The 14115-nt window shown below is 56.3% G+C and overlaps 1 protein-coding gene across 1 annotated transcript; it reads left to right on the plus strand.

Moving 5' to 3' along the window:
* Positions 1-3149: 3149 nt before the first annotated feature.
* FGFR4 (fibroblast growth factor receptor 4) lies at positions 3150-13895 on the plus strand. The gene is made up of 19 exons (XM_073802832.1): positions 3150-3264; positions 4869-5022; positions 5603-5746; positions 6416-6679; positions 6767-6847; positions 6968-7134; positions 7685-7808; positions 8341-8531; positions 8662-8800; positions 9156-9349; positions 9458-9603; positions 9690-9811; positions 11322-11432; positions 11520-11710; positions 12084-12206; positions 12293-12363; positions 12584-12721; positions 12998-13103; positions 13202-13895. Exons 3-19 carry the CDS (start codon positions 5656-5658, stop codon positions 13346-13348), a joined length of 2406 nt encoding a protein of 801 aa, XP_073658933.1. The 5' UTR covers positions 3150-3264; positions 4869-5022; positions 5603-5655; the 3' UTR covers positions 13349-13895.
* The last annotated feature ends 220 nt before the right edge of the window (positions 13896-14115 follow it).

A 14115-nucleotide genomic window follows, 5' to 3' on the forward strand; every position in this document is an offset into this window, starting at 1 on the left:
AATTTTCTGGATAAAGAAACTGAGGCAGAGACAGTTAAAGACAGGATCACAGGACAGGATCACAGGATGGCAGGCTGCTGGGCCTCTGTTAGGAGTGTGGTGTGTGTGTGTGTGTGCTTGAAAGTCTTTGAGAGAGATTGCAAATGTAACTGGTGATAGATTGTTTGCAAGAGAGTGAGACCATGAAGGCAAGACAGGTTTGGATGTTTCTCCCAGACCCCCTCCGCATGTCTCCTTCTGTTCTCTGTTTACTTATCTATCTTTCCCCATTACAATGTCAGCCCCTTTATCCCGGAGACTTAGAACAGTGTATGCCGTATAATGAACCTTCAATAAACGTTTGGTAAATGAGTGAATGAATGAATGAACGACCTTGTGAGAGATGGTCAGACCCTGCAGAGGGTCAGAGTGAGAGGTTGTGTGTTTGGGAGGGGGGCTGGACAAATGTGTGCAGATCTGGGGGGTAGGGGCAGGATTGTCAGTCTGAAGGACTTGGGCATCTCAGGGGACAGAGATTGCACAACTTGGACTATGGAAGCCTTATTTTGCTTTTGGCTCAGGTAAACCTGGGAAGTGCCTGGAAGCTGAATGAAAGCTATGTGGCAGCTCACCCCACCCCACCAATAACCACATTCACTGAGGAGCCAGCAGAGGACCAGCGGTGGGGAGCTGAGTCTCTCCAGGAGTCCGGGAGGTCTGGTGAGGCCCTCTCTGGGCAGGAGGCTCCCACTTGCTGGGCATACCCAGTGCCAGGAGCCTCATCTTTCCAGGGTGCTCCAGTAAGGAAGGAGGGGAATCAGGACGTTTTTAAAAGATAACAAACTATTTTCTTGGAACTCTGCTCAGTATTCTGTAATAATCTAAATGGGAAAAAAATTTGAAAAAGAATCGATACATGTATATGTATAACTGAGTCACTTTGCTGTACACTTGAAACTAACACAACTTTGTTAATTAACTATGTTCCAATATAAAGTAAAAATAAATAAAATAAAATAAAAAATTGGGCTTCCCTGGTGGCGCAGTGGTTGAGAGTCCACCTACCGATGCAGGGGACATGGGTTCATGCCCTAGTCCAGGAAGATCCCACATGCCGCGGAGCGGCTGGGCCCGTGAGCCATGGCCTCTGAGCCTGCGCGTCCAGAGTCTATGCTCCGCAACAGGAGAGGCCACAACAGTGAAAGGCCCGGGTACCGCAAAAAAATAAATAAATAAAATAAATAAATAAATAAATAAAATAAAAAATAAAAAGATAACCAACTATTTTCTGATTTATCTTTGGGAGGAGACCATTCTTTTGTTTGAGAAGGAAAAGGAAAAATATAACTTTAATGGGCCTTTTAGTTATGCAAAGGAAAAGCCTCTATCTTATTGAGAGTAAGGGCAGAGAGGGCTAGACTTCTCCGCATAACAAAGGAAAAGGAAGCTGCTTCCCCTAGGGCAGTGTCTCCACCAGCCAGAGCACTGACCAGGAGGCGTGCAAGAGACCCCAGTTGAAGGGTTTCCTTTCTCCTCCAGAAGCCTTCAGAGGAGCACGGGGCTTGGACTTAATGTGAGGGTTGGGTAGAGGTCAAGGGTCGGCTAACCTAGGACATGCTCAGCAGAGCTGTGGGTGCAGGTGAGACAGACCTGAGCCTAGAGGAGCCTGGTAGAGCTATTCCGGGTGCACCTATTGTGTACCAGGCACTTGAGATATAATGGTATGGCCTGCAGGCATTTCCTGCCTTCTATTTACAGAATTAACTGTTTAGTTACAATTTTGGAACATGTGATGAGGAATTAACAAGTCCTAAATAATCACAGCTAACATTACAAAGCAAGTGCTGTATGTCAGGTAGTGTTCTAAAGGTTTACACATAAGAACATATCTACTTTATTTTTTCTTTTTATTGAGGTATAGTTGCTATACAATCGAATATATATATATATATGCCACATCTTTTTTATCCATTCATCTGTTGATGGACGATGCTTAGGTTGCTTCCATATCTTGGCAATTGTAAATAATGCTGCTATGAACATTGGGGTGCATGTACCTTTTCAAATTAGTATTTTCATTTTTTTCCATATACACCCAGGAGTAGAATTGCTGGGTCATATGGTAGTTCTATTTTTAGTTTTTTGAGAAATCTCCATACTGTTTTCCACAGTGGCTGCACCAATTTACATTCTCACCAACAGTGTGTGAGGGAAACATGTCTACTTTTTGCAACCACTTCTTGAGGATGATACTATCATTATACCTGTTTTACTGATGAGAAAACGAAGACACGGGGATGGAGTAACTTGACAAGGCCACGTGTGATGGTGCTGAGATTTGAGTCCTGCAATTAGTGATCTGAATCACTTCACTCTCTGCTTCTTTCCCCATGCTCACAGGAGAGAAGACGTGTAAGAGGAACTGGCAAGTTAAGAGGGCTTCTCTGGGGATGAGCTGAGACCTAAGAATGAGGTGGAACTATCCAGACCTAGAGCGGAAAGCTCATCCCAGGAAGTGGAACCACATGTGCAAGGCCCAGAGGTAGGGTGGGAGCAAGGAAGAAGTGAATGAAGGCTTCATCTGGAGGCGTGGGCGGGGCCAGGTCATGCTAAGAATCTCTATAGGAAACTATTGGGAAGTTTTAAAGAGATGGTTGTGGTCGGTACAGCCAGATTTGTATTTTAAATATCACTCTGAAGGTTGTGAGGAGAACGGATGGGGGTGGGGGCAGAGGGGGTGGTCTGTATGACGATTGCGCAGAAGACAGAGGAGCCAGGTTAAGCCAAGGTCTGTGGAGGTGGCAGCTCTGGACTGCTGGGTCTTGTTCCCTGGGAGGTGAAAAGCAGGGGATGGAGCGATGGACTAGAACTTGGAAGCCAGGCCTGGGTGGGGCAAAAGAGGCGGAGTCTGAAGGGGTGTGCCCAGCCGGGATTGGGCTGGCCTCCTAGGGTGCTCGGCGCATTTGGGTTTGAGGAGTGGCCTCCAGGTGAGCGAGACGCTGTGCCACCCGCTGTCAGGAGCTGGTCTAGGCCAGGCGGGACCAGAGATGGGCGGGGCGCTGGGCCTTTGCAGGCCAAGCAGCTGTCAGGATAGAGCTGGTCCAGGAGGGGCGGGGCCCGAAGTAGGTGAAACCCGAGGTGGGCGGGGCGTTGCACGCCGCTGTCGCGGGTGCTTTCCTGGCTCTCTGGCCGGGGGCTGAGCAGCTCCAGAGCGGAGTCTTCGGTCTCCCTGGGCGCGGGGGTAGGGGCTGGCGGGAGCTGGGACCGGGGCCACGGAGGACCCAGGTGAGTCGGAACCTTGTGCCGGGAGCGGGGCCATCTAGAGGTTCGAGGTGAGCTGGGACCCTGTGCAGGCCCAGGCCGCGCTCCCAGCCGCCAGGAGGCGAGCGGCGGCGGGGCTCCGGGAGCTGACCCCTCCCAGCACTGGGAACCTGGGCGTCCGCTCGGCGAGGGGGTGAAGGGGACGGTAAATCAGTAACCCGCAGCGCGCACAAGGGCCTTTTGTCCCGCTCCGTCCAAAGAGCACCCTGGCCGCGGAGCTGGTTACTCATTGCCCACCGGGGCGGGGGCGGGCCAGCTGTCCCTGCAGCTCCCTTCAGGACCCGCTGACAGGCACTTCCCCTCAAGGTGGCCGGGTAGGGGTGGAGGAGGAACAGCGCGCTGGTCCCTCTGCTGCTGGACCGTGTGCGCGCCCCGAATAGAGATGAGCAAGTTGAGGCTCCGAGAGGTGCAGTCATTTGCCCAGGCTCCCCAAGCGCTTGAGTGCGAGAGGCTGGAGAACACAGGACTCCTTGATGCCAGAGTCAGGCCCTTCGACCCCACGTGCAGGGCAGTCAGTCGGTCAGCTGCGGGCAGGTGACCCGACTAAGGTTCTGAGGTCAGGGTAGCCTGGGGGTGGGAATAAAATCCCTGGGCCTCTCACTCCACTCCCAACCCAGAGAACTGCCCTCCCTGCAGAGCAGAGCAGAGTGAGGGGATTTCACAGAGACGGGGCAATGGAAACCGGGGGTGGGCACAGAGACAGTGGCATCTGAACCAGCTGGAGAAGTGGGGACAGAGAGGTATGGGCAAGAGAGAAGACATGCCCGGTTTGGAAAGCCAATGACTTCCCAGTGCTGAAGAAGCTGACTGTGCAGCCAATGAGATTGACAAAGGCAGGGAGGGAGGCCTTGGATGCTGGATAAACAGTGTGGACTGGATCCTACTGCACACAGGCAGCCATTAAGGGCTTGTAAGCTGATGGGTGTTGGGGGGTGGGGGGCGGAACATGGCAGACTTGTAATTTTTAAAACACTGCTGGAGAACCCAGGGAGACGTTTGCAAAGGCCCAAGCTAGAGATGACCATAGCGTGCTCTGGGTTCAGGCAGGGAAGGTGAGATGGACTAGAGGGGGATTGGACAGGTTGTGCTCCAGCTGTAGGGGCAACCCAGGGAAGAAGCAGTTCAAAGGGGGAGATAATGGCTTTGGCCAGGACAGGCTAAGTGTCCCCTGCCTCAGAACCAGAGCTGGACAGGGGGGCAGTGGCGGAGGAGAGAGTGTGCAGTGGAATTCCCGGGCAAGGTGGATCCAGAGACACCAGTGCCACCTGACTGTTACCCAGCCCCAGGTGACAGCCAGTAAGCCCCTGGGACTACACTAGTCACCCTCTTCCCCTGCCAGCTGAGGCTCAGTTTTGAGTGTTCCTTTCAGAGGATGGAGACATCGTTGGTGGCATTTGGAGGAGGGTAACTAGATGGGGTGGGAGTGTACATCACACCTGACAGGAACAGCACCCGCAGCGGAGGTGACTGGCCGAGAGCTGAACAAGGGTGACAGTCATGGGGACGGGGAAGGGGAAGAAAACATTCTGTGTGCCCAGCCCTACATACATTCTCTTTTCTCCTCAAAGCAGTCCTGTGAGGACAGCAGCCCAGAGAAGGACAGGGACTTGCAAGTTGGTAAGAGTCAGGATTTGAAGTTGACTCTGTCAGACACTGGAGTCTACATTCTTTACAAGAGCTTGTGTGCCTCTGACGGAGCTGTGGGGACACAAAAAAACAGAGGTAACCCCAGAATGCAATTCTGGTTCAGAATGAGGAAGAGCTTTTGCTTGCCGTAGAATGTACTGCCTTGTTAGTAGTGAGCACCCTGCCACTGCAGGTATCCAAAGCTGGTCATGGAAATGTCAGCAATGCTGTAAGGAGTGGGGGTCAGATCAGATAACATCCAGATGCTGAAGTTTGGCCTTGTATTATATTTCAGATTTTTTTCAGTAATAAATTCATTTATTCAGCAAAAAATAAATTATGTGTGCTGAGAGAGAGCAGAATACGTGTCTCCATTCTCTGCTTCCTTCCAAGGAAAGAATCCCAAGCCTTCCCTTTTTGTGAACTTGTGCCGGGGTCTCAGCAGGACCCAAGGAGAGCAGGAAGCCCAGCCCCAGCTCCGCACCACACAACCTACTGTGGGGAGGCCTTGGGCTCTGACAACAGCAGAGCTGGTTCTAGTCTCTGCCCTGACGCTGCCTAGCAGGGGCTTGAACAAGTCAGCATTTCTTGTCTCAGTTTCCTCATCTGCAAGATAGCGGCGTAGCGCCAACAAAGGTGCACGTCTAGCAGGAGTTCTTCGCCCTTTCTGTTTCAGGAAGGCAGTCAGTGGGAGGCCCAGCCTGGGTCCCTGCGAGCAGCAAGAAGGAGATGCGGCTGCTGTTGGCCCTGTTGGGGATCCTGCTGGGGGCACCTGGGGCTCCAGCTTTGTCCCTTGAGGCCTCTGAGGAAGCGGAGCTGGGTATGGCCTCTAAGATGGGAGAGGGTGGCAGGGGTTGGGAAGAGTGGGCATCAGGAGGGGGCTGCTGGCTGAGCAAGGCTGGAGAGGATCCTGGCCCAGGCTCTGAGGAAGTGGCAGCAGGGCAGGACCAACCACTGAGACTCAGTGTCTGGCTCCCAGCAAGCATCCACCTATCTCTGTGTCCACAAGAGAGACTGGACTTGCAGGGTGCAGGGCCCTGAGGTGGGCCGCAGAGCTGGTGGTGAGCCCCTTGGCTGTGTGTGTGTGTGTGTGTGTGTGTGTGTGTGTGTGTTCTGTGCACTGGGTGTGTGGCTTGGGAGGCCCAGCCAGCATGTGTGGTGTATGCACTGTGAGTGTGATATGCCCCAGAGGTGTAGGCGTGTGCCCTACATGTGGCACCTGTAGCATGTGCCTGTGTGTGTATGTGTTTCTTGGGACAGTGGCATGTCCTGTCCAGCATGTGTGCCATGCACCATGTGTGTGATATGCACCAGAGGCATGGCATTTGCCCTGCACATACCGTCTGTGGTTGTGCATGTGGTTGTGTGTATGTGGAAGAGCAACAGTGTCCAGCATGTGTCGAGGGGTTGCACCTGCCATGAGTGTGCAGCATGTTCTCTGTATGCAGGGGGCTGACTCAGCTCACTGACCTCTGCCCTCGGCCCACAGAGCCCTGCCTGGCCCCCAGCCCAGGGCAGCAAGAGCAGGAGCTGACTGTGGCGCTTGGGCAGCCTGTGCGGTTATGCTGTGGGTGGGCTGAGCGCAGTGGCCACTGGTACAAGGAGGGCAGTCGCCTGGCACCTGCTGGCCGGGTACGAGGCTGGAGAGGCCGCTTGGAGATCGCCAGCTTCCTACCCGAAGACGCTGGCCGATACCTCTGCCTGACACGAGGCTCCATGCTTGTCTTGCACAATGTCACCTTGGTTGTGGATGGTAAGGGGGTCTGGCAGTGGCTAAGGGGTCCCTGGGGAGAGAAACTCTGTCCTGGGCCTCAAATGCCTCCCTCTGTCCCTGACATAGACTCTATGACCTCCAGCAATGGTGATGAGGACCCCAAGACCCACAGAGGCCCCTCGAATGAGCACATTTACCCCCAGCAAGGTCAGTGTGACTCCTCAAGGACTCATTCCCCTGTCTTCCAGCTGGTCACTGAGAAGAGATCTGTGTGTAAACAGGTGGTCCTCCTGAGGGCACTGAGTTCTCCCTTCCCCTCCCCGCCAGCACCCTACTGGACACACCCCCAGCGCATGGAGAAGAAACTGCATGCAGTGCCTGCCGGGAACACCATCAAGTTCCGCTGTCCAGCTGCAGGCAACCCCATGCCCACCATCCGCTGGCTCAAGGATGGACAGGACTTCCATGGGGAGCATCGCATTGGAGGCATTCGGGTGAGTCTCCGGGTTCCCCCACCGGTCCCCTCAAGTCAAACCCACAGTTCTTTCTCTACTGAGAAAGGCAGCTGCAGGGCCCCAGAAGGAGCACTAGACTGTGGACTTGGACAGCTCTGGTTCAAGTTCCCACTCTGCCACTCTCTGGCAAGTGACTTAACCTCTCGACCTTAGCAACTCCATGTGTAAAGTGGGAAGGATCACTGACCAGCAGGTATTAATATGTTTTAGCAGTTCATTCTCATAAGACCCTACAGGGTCAGTTCCAGGCTGTAGTCTCAGAGGAAGCTGAGACTCAGAGAGGGCAAAAACTGGTTCAAGGGGGCACAGCTCAGAAGAAGTAGAGCTAAAACTCAAGGACTCGAACTCATGGCTCAGATACTTCTTGGGGCCTTCTCCTTTGTTCCAAGGTCCCTAGCCTTGGCGTGGCCTCCCCAGGGCCTAGAGAGCTTGAGAAGACCCCCGCGGGCAGAATATAGCCTCCTCATGTTCTGGTCCCCTGGATGGGCATGGTTCGGTGGCCCCTCATGGACACTTCTCCTGCTCCCAGCTGCGCCACCAGCACTGGAGCCTGGTGATGGAAAGCGTGGTGCCCTCGGACCGTGGCACATACACCTGCCTTGTGGAGAACTCTTTGGGCAGCATCCGCTACAGCTATCTGCTGGACGTGCTGGGTGAGCGGGCGGGCGGGCGGGCGGGCAAGGCGGTGTCAGGGTGGGAGCCCTGACCCTGCCCTCAGGTGGGACCCAGTCTGGCAGGCAAGATGGACTTTTAGATGACTCACTCAAGCTACTCAAATTATCCAGGTGGGTCCAAGAGAAGCACAGGGGATAATGTGGGCTTGGAGGAGCAGGGTTGGGCTGAGGAGAAACATGGGAAAGACATCCAGGCAGAGGGCACAGGCTGAGTAAAGGCCCTAGGCATAAAGAACACAATGCATTTGTGGGAACGTGTATGCCTAGAGTGTGGCATTTAAGCAGAGAGCCAGGCCTGGAGGGTTTTTGAGTGCTAGGCTGAGACGTTGTCCTTGACCCCAAAGGCAATGGGGAGCCATGGAAGGTTTAAACAGTGTAAGAAGGGGATGAACGAGGTCTGAGCTGAGTATCAGGAAGGTCCCTCCCTTGAGCTGGGGGGGAGGCTGGAGGCAGGTGACCAGGGTGCTTCTGTGGGTGCCTGGTCAGGGCTGACGGCCCGGCCCCGCCCCAGAGCGGTCCCCGCACCGGCCCATCCTGCAGGCGGGGCTCCCAGCCAACACCACAGCTGTAGTGGGCAGCGACGTGGAGCTGCTCTGCAAGGTGTACAGCGACGCCCAGCCCCACATCCAGTGGCTGAAGCACATTGTCATCAACGGCAGCAGCTTCGGTGCCGATGGCTTCCCCTATGTGCAAGTCTTAAAGGTCCAGTCCCTGCCAGCACCTGACTCTACCATTCTCCCACGGGTGGTAGGGAGTGGTCCCCAGCTCCCTTCCTGGCCGCAGTGTGGCCCCAGGCCCTTCTGTGACCCCTGAATGTGTCCCCCTTCCCCAGACAGCAGACATCAATAGCTCGGAGGTGGAGGTCCTATACCTTCGGAATGTGTCTGCTGAGGATGCAGGCGAGTACACCTGCCTGGCGGGCAATTCCATCGGCCTTTCCTACCAGTCAGCCTGGCTCACGGTGCTGACAGGTGAGCTCCTGAGGGGGCCAGGAGAGGCTGCGGGATTCTGCTGTGGTTCCACAGTGGGCTGTGACCTGTTGGGTAGATAGTCTTCCTTGGCCTGTGGGGTCTGGATTTGGGATGTGGTGTGTGGATTTGTGTGTTTGATTCTGCTTGTAGCAGTCCCTCTATGCGTGTCCACATGTGACTGTCCGTGTGACTCTCTGGGGTGTTGGTATGAGGGATGGGGTGTAAATGCAGTTTCCTTGGTGTGTGTCCCTATGTATGTTGGGAGCTATGAGGGCCTCAGTTAGAGGGAATGGGGCCAGCCATCTGATCACTGACTGGTCAGTTTCTGTCTGTCTGTATGTCTCCCTGTGGGCAGAGGAGGATCTCATGTGGTCGGCAACAGCGCCTGAGGCCAGGTACACGGACATCATCCTGTACACATCAGGCTCTCTGGCTTTGATGGTGCTCCTGCTTCTGGCCGGGCTGTATCGCAGGCAGGTGCTCCTCGGCCGGCACCCCCGGCAGCCTGCCACTGTGCAGAAATTGTCCCGCTTCCCTCTGGCCCGACAGGTACCAACCATGCTGTCCCCCACCTCTGTGTCCCCGTCGTGAGGCTCTGGGCCTGCTTTCCTGCCTCAGCTGGGCTTCAGCAGACAGACCAAGTCTCTCACTTTGCAGTTCTCCCTGGAGTCAGGCTCCTCAGCCAAGTCAAGCTCGTCCCTGGTGCGGGGTGTCCGTCTCTCCTCCAGCGGCCCCCCCTTGCTTGCGGGCCTCGTGAATCTAGACCTACCTCTCGACCCACTGTGGGAGTTCCCCCGGGACAGGTATGCGGTGCTGAGTGACGGTGGGGATCAGACTCTGGGCAGGAATGATGCCCTGACGGCTGAGGCCTCATCTCTCTCATCTCCAGGCTGGTCCTGGGAAAGCCCCTGGGCGAGGGCTGCTTCGGGCAGGTGGTGTGTGCAGAGGCCTTTGGTATGGACCCCATCCGGCCTGACCAAGCCAGCACTGTGGCCGTCAAGATGCTTAAGGGTGAGTGTGGCAGCCTGGGGGAGATCCAGTGGCCTTGGGAGTAACAGACGGGGCTCTCAGTGCTAGCGGGTGCGCACTGAGGGCCAAGAGAGGCCACCCAATCCCACCCGAGGGCCTGGGGCCCAACTCTGCTACTGACCCTGGCAAGTCATTTCTGAGCTTCAGTTTCCTTACGTGTCACGTGGAGTAAATAATAGTCCCTGCCTCCCAGCCCAAGGTTTGTGGGAAGTGCCTGGTGCCTAAAGTCTTAACCACTGGGATGATGATGACTACAAGGGTTTAGGGTGATGGGTTTGATACCCCGTGTCAGCCTTGGCCTCAAATAACCTTGTCAGCCTTGAAGGCCTCCACCTCATTCCCCCACGATTCCCCCACAAATTGCACCCTCAGCCTCCCCCGGGCCCTGTCGCCCTGTGTTCACCACTGTCTCAGAGAACAGCCCAGGCAGCAATCCCAAGGGGCTCAGAGCATACCTGGGACCCACCATCGGGGCCTCTTGCTGCTGTTCCCCAGCCCCCTCTTCAAGAGCAGCCCAAACCGCTGTTCTGCTCCCCCCGGCCCCTCCTCTCTGCACAGCTGGGGCCACCTGGCACTTCCTGGGAGGCAGGGATTGAGAAATGTGCATTGTGAGGTCTGGTGGGGAGGGTATGTCATTGGCCCAGGGCCACAGGTCAGCCCCAGGGGCTCAGCCCCTGGTCCTTAGCCTTCTCAAAAGAAGCTGGAGCAGTGTCTTCCTGGCCTCCCCGTCTGCACCCCACTGGCAGCTCCCTGAATTCCCAGGCCAGATGGACGCCAGGCCTTGGTCAGACAGACCTCAGGTCTCCAGCCCACTTCCCGCCCCCAGGAATTCTCACCCCATTCAGGGAGTAACACCAAGCCCTCCAGACAGAGCTTCCTTCCTGTTCAGAGCTCTTCCCTCTCTCTCCTGTTTCCTGGTCCCATTCACTGGCAGGCCTACCACTTTTTTTTTTTAATTAATTAATTTATTTATTTATTTTTGGCTGTGTTGGGTCTTCGTTTCTGTGCGAGGCCTCTCTCCAGTTGCAGCAAGAGGGGGCCACTGTTCATCGCAGTGCACGGGCCTCTCACTGTCGCGGCCTCTCCCGTTGCGGAGCACAGGCTCCAGACGCGCAGGCTCAGTAGTTGTGGCTCACGGGCTTAGTTGCTTCGCGGCATGTGGGATCTTCCCAGACCAGAGCTCAAACCTGTGTCCCCTGCGTTGGCAGGCAGATTCCCAACCACTGCGCCACCAGGGAAGCCCAGGCCTACCACTTTTAGATCCTTGATCTTGTTGCATCCTTGCAACTGCTATGGGAGTAGGGCACGATCCATTGTCCCGTTTCATACAAGATAATCCTGAGGTTCAGAGAGGTTAAGAGATTGTTTCAAGGCCACACAGCCTAGCAGGAATTCAGGCCCAGACCTTCCTGACTCATGAGTCCAGGGCTCCGTGTCCTGTCCCCAACCCAAAGTCTCGCTCATGTAGTCACCCTGGCTGTCATCCTTACAGACAATGCCTCCGACAAGGATTTGGCAGACCTGGTCTCTGAGATGGAGGTGATGAAGCTGATTGGCCGACACAAGAACATTATCAACCTGCTGGGTGTCTGCACCCAGGAAGGTGGGGTGGGGCAGGGCTAGGGACGGGGACGGTTGGGATGCAGAGCCACAGCCTCAGTAGCTTCCCTGTCCCCCCTCGCCTCTGTAGGGCCCCTGTACGTGATTGTGGAGTGTGCCGCCAAGGGAAACCTGCGGGAGTTCCTGCGGGCCCGCCGCCCCCCAGGCCCTGACCTCAGCCCTGACGGGCCTCGGAGCAGCGAGGGGCCACTCTCCTTCCCTGCCCTGGTCTCCTGCGCCTACCAGGTGGCCCGGGGCATGCAGTACCTGGAGTCGCGGAAGGTACCGGCAGCGGGCAGCACTCTGGACCACTCCAACTGCCCCATCCCCACACTTTCATGCCCTGCATTAAATGCCCCAACTTCTCCCTCCCCTTTTTCATTAGCCTGTGTCCCTCAGTCCTTCTGTACGCAGTTGAAACTGCATATCCCCATTCCTTCCTCACATACTCCCTACCACACAGGTAGGAAGAGGCAGTGCAGGAGAGAGGGTGTGGGCCCTGAAGTTAGTTGGCTTAGGTTTCCTCTCTGTGACTCTTGACTTCCTCTTCTGTAAAATGGGTGGATGATCCTTACCCCGAGGGTTACTGTGAGGTCCTGTGTGCCCAGCTTCCTGCTCTGTCCTCATAAACCCAAGACCCCTGCCCTGCCCCCAGTGCATCCACCGGGATCTGGCTGCCCGCAACGTGCTGGTGACCGAGGACAATGTGATGAAGATCGCTGACTTTGGGCTGGCCCGCGGCATCCACCACATTGACTACTACAAGAAAACTAGCAACGTAAGGGAGGCAGGGCAGAACTCAGTAGGGGCGGGGCACCGGGACCTGTGGGACTTAGCAGCAATGTGCCCTCTTCTCCCCTCCAGGGCCGCCTGCCTGTCAAGTGGATGGCACCTGAGGCCTTGTTTGACAGAGTCTACACACACCAGAGTGACGTGTGGGTCCTAGAAGCTGGGGCCCGGGGTGTCTGCAGGCGATCACAGAAAGGGCAAAGCTCTTGCCCAGGGTCGCACAGCCCTGGGACCTGAATGGGACTAGACTCTAAAAGAAACCCTAATCCTGACCCCCATGGTGGATCATAGCTGTGGGGTCCCCCGTCCTAGTCCCAGGGGTAGGGAGTGAAGCTGTGCCCTGCTGAGCCTGGGTTCTGCCTCCAGGTGGTCATTTGGGATCCTGCTGTGGGAGATCTTTACCCTCGGGGGCTCCCCATACCCTGGCATCCCAGTGGAGGAGCTGTTCTCGCTGCTACGAGAGGGGCATCGGATGGACCGGCCCCCACACTGCCCCCCAGAGCTGTGAGGCCTCACCCCACTCTCCCCCACTTTCCAGTCCTTACCCTCTGCCCTGACCTTGACCTCAGGGCCTGGCCATAGAGAGTGGTTAGCACTAACACTGTCTCCACCTCCTCCTCAGCCCAGCAGGGAGGTCCTGGCCTGGTACCCTTCCACTGAATGGCCTCACTTACCCCACATCAAACCCTACCCCTTCCTCACACCCCCCACCCAGGGCCATGAGGTCCCCGCTCACCCAGGCCTGAGGCTCCTTCTGACCCTCCCCCACACTTCTCCCAGGTACGGGCTGATGCGTGAGTGCTGGCACGCAGCACCCTCTCAGAGGCCCACTTTCAAGCAGCTGGTAGAGGCACTGGACAAAGTCCTGCTGGCCGTCTCTGAGGAGGTACTGTGCCCCTATTGTCCCATGACCCCCCTGTGCCCACTGCCCTCTGGGCCTTGTCCCACCTGACCACCAGGGCTGACCAGCACTGTTCCCCATAGTACCTCGACCTCCGCCTAACCTTTGGACCCTACTCCCCTGCTGGCGGGGACGCCAGCAGCACCTGCTCCTCCAGCGACTCTGTCTTCAGCCACGACCCCCTGCCCCTGGGGCCCAGCCCCTTCTCCTTCCCTGGGGTGCAGACATGAGAGCGGCACAAAGTTGTATGGGCAGGCCGGCCATCAGCCTTGGGCCTCCTGGCTGAGCTGCAAGCTGGTGGTGCTTGACCTTGGCACCCCCAGGCCCTGACCTAAAGGTACTGTCCCAGATCTCTGGTTCTGCTTTGGGGAGGTCTGTCTTTGGTCCTGGGGTCCCCAGTTGAGACTCCTGCTCTGGCCTCTGGGTCTCAAGCCAGAGTTCAACCCCAGTCTCAAGGCCTTGCCCTTGCCTTGGAGTCATGGCCCCAGTGTTCTAATGGCTTGTTAAGGTTCTGCTTGGCCTCCTGGGCCTGGGCACTCGGTCCTTGTTCCAGGGCTTTGGTTGGTCCTGGCTGTAGGGCTGTCCTAAATCTCCCCACTTCCCTACACCAAGAAAGGTCTTGGGCCTCTGAACCCCATGTCCCCAGGCCTCCCCTGCCTCCCCTCTGCTGCTTATCCCAGCATCTCGGCGGAAGGAGCACTGGCCCCTTTGCTAGCTGAGAGGCTGGAAGCCTGCCAAAACACAGAAGCAAATGGCCTTTTATAAATTATTTTTTTTTGCAATAAACCACTGTGTGCCTGCCTGGTGTCTTCCCTGCAGCGGGTGGAGGGGGAACAGGGTGGAGAGATCCCCGAGCTGGGAGTTTTGCCTGGGTGACACAGACTGAGAGCTCCATGCCCAGCCCTGGGTTTACATCCACCTCCAGCTGCGTCAGGGTGGACCCAGGAGCCTGTGTGAACCTCTGTCTTAGTCTGTCTGTCTTACCAGCACCATCTTG

The sequence above is a fragment of the Tursiops truncatus genome, chromosome 3, assembly GCF_011762595.2.
Source record: "Tursiops truncatus isolate mTurTru1 chromosome 3, mTurTru1.mat.Y, whole genome shotgun sequence".
In the NCBI taxonomy this organism is placed as follows: domain Eukaryota; kingdom Metazoa; phylum Chordata; class Mammalia; order Artiodactyla; family Delphinidae; genus Tursiops; species Tursiops truncatus.

Bases quoted from the DNA above. Each gene is read 5' to 3' on its own strand.
- FGFR4 (XM_073802832.1), top strand. From the start codon at position 5,656: ATGCGGCTGCTGTTGGCCCTGTTGGGGATCCTGCTGGGGGCACCTGGG. The intron at 6,848-6,967 runs GTCAGTGTGACT...CCTCCCCGCCAG, and splicing joins GCACATTTACCCCCAGCAAG to CACCCTACTGGACACACCCC. The intron at 8,801-9,155 runs GTGAGCTCCTGA...CCCTGTGGGCAG, and splicing joins CTGGCTCACGGTGCTGACAG to AGGAGGATCTCATGTGGTCG.